At 43.6% G+C, this 4,279-nt stretch overlaps 1 protein-coding gene across 1 annotated transcript; it reads left to right on the top strand.

The window, feature by feature from the left end:
• Window positions 1–402: 402 nt before the first annotated feature.
• Window positions 403–1,410, top strand: LOC145765012 (protein CFDP2-like). The gene has a single exon (XM_082576748.1). The coding sequence runs from the start codon at window positions 403–405 to the stop codon at window positions 1,408–1,410; it is 1,008 nt and encodes a 335-aa protein (XP_082432874.1).
• Window positions 1,411–4,279: the final 2,869 nt, after the last annotated feature.

Here is a 4,279-nt window from a genome sequence, read left to right as displayed (position 1 = left end):
GGGCAGCGCAAGACCTCCATACAGACGCCCAGGCCAGCACTCTGGAGAGGCCACTCCAGTCGCCTCCATCCCTGGGTGCGCAAAACAAACCGGAGGACAGCAGTCTACGGGTTATAAGTCTTTGCTAAATTGACGTGAAAGCTAGACGTCACGGGTTGTCTTCGACAGTGGGAAGGATCCTCGAAATCCTACTGGTTCAGCTACCGCCCGCTTTAAGCCGGGCAGCCCCCGGCCAGTTAGGTGCTGACCCGTCACGACTTAGCTGCTTCATTGGATGTGTGGAGCTTAGAGTCTTACTCGATAGGTGGGTTGTATGCCATACACCAGACAACAAAAAGTAAGAAATGACAGAAGTAAACAAAAAATCCAGCCATTCGTATTGCAAGCTGGAATGTACGAACTATGCGAACTGGTCTATCCGACGACTTAAGAGATACACAGGACTTTCGTAAGACTGCAGTGATCGATCGCGAACTCTACAGATTGAACATTGATATAGCTGCTTTGCAAGAAACAAGACTTCCTGACAGTGGGTCCCTAAAGGAGGACTCCTATACCTTCTTCTGGAAAGGGAAAGCAAGGGATGGAATCAGAGAACATGGGATTGGCTTTGCCGTTAGAAATACCATGCTGCACATGATAGAACCCCCTACGGGAGGCACAGAAAGAATCCTTACACTGCGCCTTTCCACGCATGAAGGTCCTGCAAACCTCGTGTGTGTGTATGCGCCAACATTGCAGGCCACACCTGAAGCCAAGGATCAGTTCTATGAGCAATTAGACAAGGCTGTTCAGGAAATCCCAGCATCAGAGCACATCTTCGTCTTAGGGGACTTCAACGCTAGGGTGGGCACAGACAATGAGTCTTGGCAAACTGTGCTGGGTCACCATGGGATTGGAAAAATGAACGACAACGGGCAAAGGCTCCTCGAGCTTTGCTGCTACCACAACCTTTGTGTAACAAACACTTTCTTCCAAAACAAAGCTATCCATAAAGCATCCTGGCGACACCCCAGATCGCAACGATGGCACCAGTTGGATCTAGTCATCACACGACGTACCTCTTTAAACAGTGTCTGCAACACAAGATCATACCACAGTGCAGACTGCGACACTGACCACTCTCTTGTTGCCTCAAGGATATCAATAAGGCACAAGAGGCTGCATCACATCAAGAAGAAAGGCCAGCCAAAAATCGATGTCAGCAAAACCTCCCTTCCAAACAAAAACCAGAAGTTCTTTGAACGTCTTGAAGAAAGCCTGAACATTGTCCAGACTCAGGACGCAGAACACATGTGGGAGTCTCTGAGTAAGACCATCTACCGTGCAGCCGTACAGACCTATGGAGAGAAGGAGCGAAAGAACACAGACTGGTTTGAAGCACACATCCAGGGTTGGAAAAAATCATGATTTTTTTAAAAAAATCAAAAAAATCCGATTTTTTTTATTTAAATCGGATTTTTTTGATTTAAATCAGATTTTTTTGATTTTTTTTAGATAAAAAAGCGTCGAGTCTACTTGGGGGAAGAGATCATTTTAGTAAGATAGCAGAATCATTTTTAACCCCTTGATTGATTGAAAGGCTTTGCTTTGCAAGTGTTTAATCATTTTTATTATCATATTGTAGGCTAGCCTGTCTATTGCACATATTTTTAAGTAGGTGTGATATGTTGCTTTATACTAAATCACAATTGTGCATATCGAGATTGAGGTGAGTCTCAGACTGTCATCTCACTACACTAAGATCTTTCCTTACGTTTGAGCGCAAAACTCCCATCGTGACGTCACATTGCATGACAACATCTGTGTTGAATAAAAAGGAAAAATTTGCGCTAAAGTTTATGGCTCTACAAAATATCAATAGCTGTGGAATGGTAACATGTTTTTGAAAAAAGAAAGAAACACATTTTGCAAAATACTTCTATGATCTAAAAAGTACCAATCTTTTAAAACGGTTTTTAACCTGGACAGGCATTTTAAAAAAGGTCTAATAAAAATTAATCTGTGCCGTGTCTTTTACCTCAAACTCTCACATTTGAAAACCCTGAGCTCAATGCAGAATAGTGCAGCTTACCCTCTTTTGTATTAAAATGCTGAAACAATTTTTGTCTGAGTTGAAATGCACAACTGAAACTCCGTATTATACTTAATTATCAGTATCTTAAATCACAGCTATACTTTGAGCTATTACATTGCTGCAACTTCAGACCAAGGCTCATCCTTTCTCATAAATGACAAGAGCAGTCACCCTGGCCATGTGCAATTATTCCCACCTACTAACGTTATTGTCCTTAACATCACAGATATATTATGATAGTACCATCCTTACTAAGTCACAGATCATTTTTCTGAATCGTTGATTGTATTTTTTTTTACCTAAAAAGCTCTAGCCTAATATACTATGTTGGAGCTGGTATACAAGTCCCAAGTGTGAACTGCCAAGTAAACTAAGTTGCCTTTCAAAACATGCATAGCCTATAGCCTTATGTATTTAAATATAACTTTTGTATTACAAAGAAGCAGTAAAACGTTTGTTGATGTATTTATTTTTATTTTAGCAAATAAAAAATCATTTGATTTTTTTAATTGATTTTTTTGATTTTTATTGTTTGATTTAAATCATGATTTAAATCAATGATTTAAATCATTTGATTTAAATCAGCCAACCCTGCATACATCTCTATGTTGGAACCTATTATCGACCTGAAACGTAAAGCACTGCTCAGCTACAAACAAAACCCGAGCAGTCAGAACCTACAAGCCCTAAAAGCCGCCCGACACAAAGCTCAGCAAATCTCACGCCGCTGTGCTAACAACCACTGGCTTCTGCTGTCAGAACGTATCCAGTTTGCATCAGACAGTGGCAACATAAAAAAAATGTATGAAGGCATCAAGCAAGCAACAGGAAAACCAATCAAAAAGTGTGCCCCCCTTAAAGCATCGACTGGCGAGATCCTTACAGACAAGAACAAGCAGATAGCACGCTGGGTGGAACATTACCTGGGACTATATTCAACAGAAAACTCAGTCTCTCAAGAAGTGCTAGACAACATTGAAGATTTACCTGTTATAGCAGAGCTTGATGCAGAACCTACTTTAGAAGAACTGAGTAAAGCCATTGACTCTATGCAAAGTGGGAAAGCACCGGGAGAGGATAACATTCCAGTCGAGGTCATAAAGTGTGGGAAACCTGTCCTGCTAAAACCACTGCACGAGCTACTGCGTCTTTGTTGGAAAGAGGGCCAAGTACTGCAGTCCATGCGCAACTCCAAGATCATTACCCTGTACAAGAACAAGGGGATCGCACTGATTGTAACAGCTACAGAGGCATCTCTCTGCTTAGCATCGTGGGAAAAGTCTTTGCCAAGGTGGTCCTTAGGCGCCTTGAACCCTGAATCTCAGTGCGGGTTCCGCGCCCAGAGGTCCACAACAGACATGATTTTCTCCGTACGACAGCTTCAAGAAAAGTGTCGTGAGCAGCAGAGGCCGTTATACATCGCCTTTATTGACCTGACAAAGGCTTTTGACCTTGTCAGCAGGAGAGGCCTGTTTCAGCTACTGCAGAAGATTGGCTGTCCCCCACAGCTGCTTAGCATCATCATCTCCTTCCACAAGGACATGCAGGGTGTGGTCAGCTACGACGGGGGAGACCTCTGAACCCTTCGCAATTCGGTCTGGTGTGAAACAAGGATGTGTCCTTGCGCCGACTTTGTTTGGGATTTTCTTCTCTCTGTTACTGAAGTTTGCATTCGGTCACTCCACACAAGGAGTCCACCTACACACCCGCAGTGATGGGAAATTGTTCAACCTGTCCCGACTGAGAGCCAAGACAAAGGTTCGCACAGGGCTGATCAGAGAACTGTTGTTCGCCGACGACGCAGCACTGTCAGCACTTGTCGAGCACGAGCTGCAGCAGTTGCTCAACCAGTTTGCACACGCCTGTAGGGAATTCGCACTGACTATCAGCATCAAGAAAACAGTAGTCATGGGCCAAGATGTCCCCAAGCCACCTGTCATCACCATAGGCTCGAAGTGACAGACCATTTCACCTACCTTGGTTCAACGGTCACCAGCAACCTGTCTTTAGATAAGGAAATCGACAGACGGATAACCAGGGCTGCAGGAGTGATGACTCAACTCGGAGCAAGAGTGTGGGACAATAATCTTTTAACACTTAACACAAACTCAAAGTGTACCGTGCTTGTGTTCTTAGTACTCTGCTGTACGGTAGTGAGTCCTGGACCACTTAAGCCAGACAAGAAAACCGCCTTGAAAGCTT

This window comes from Aplidium turbinatum, chromosome 1 (assembly GCF_918807975.1).
Source record: "Aplidium turbinatum chromosome 1, kaAplTurb1.1, whole genome shotgun sequence".
Classification (NCBI taxonomy): domain Eukaryota; kingdom Metazoa; phylum Chordata; class Ascidiacea; order Aplousobranchia; family Polyclinidae; genus Aplidium; species Aplidium turbinatum.
This window is presented reverse-complemented; position numbering and strand designations above follow the sequence as displayed.

Coding starts and splice junctions, on each gene's coding strand:
- LOC145765012 (XM_082576748.1), top strand. CDS start 403: ATGCGAACTGGTCTATCCGACGACTTAAGAGATACACAGGACTTTCGT.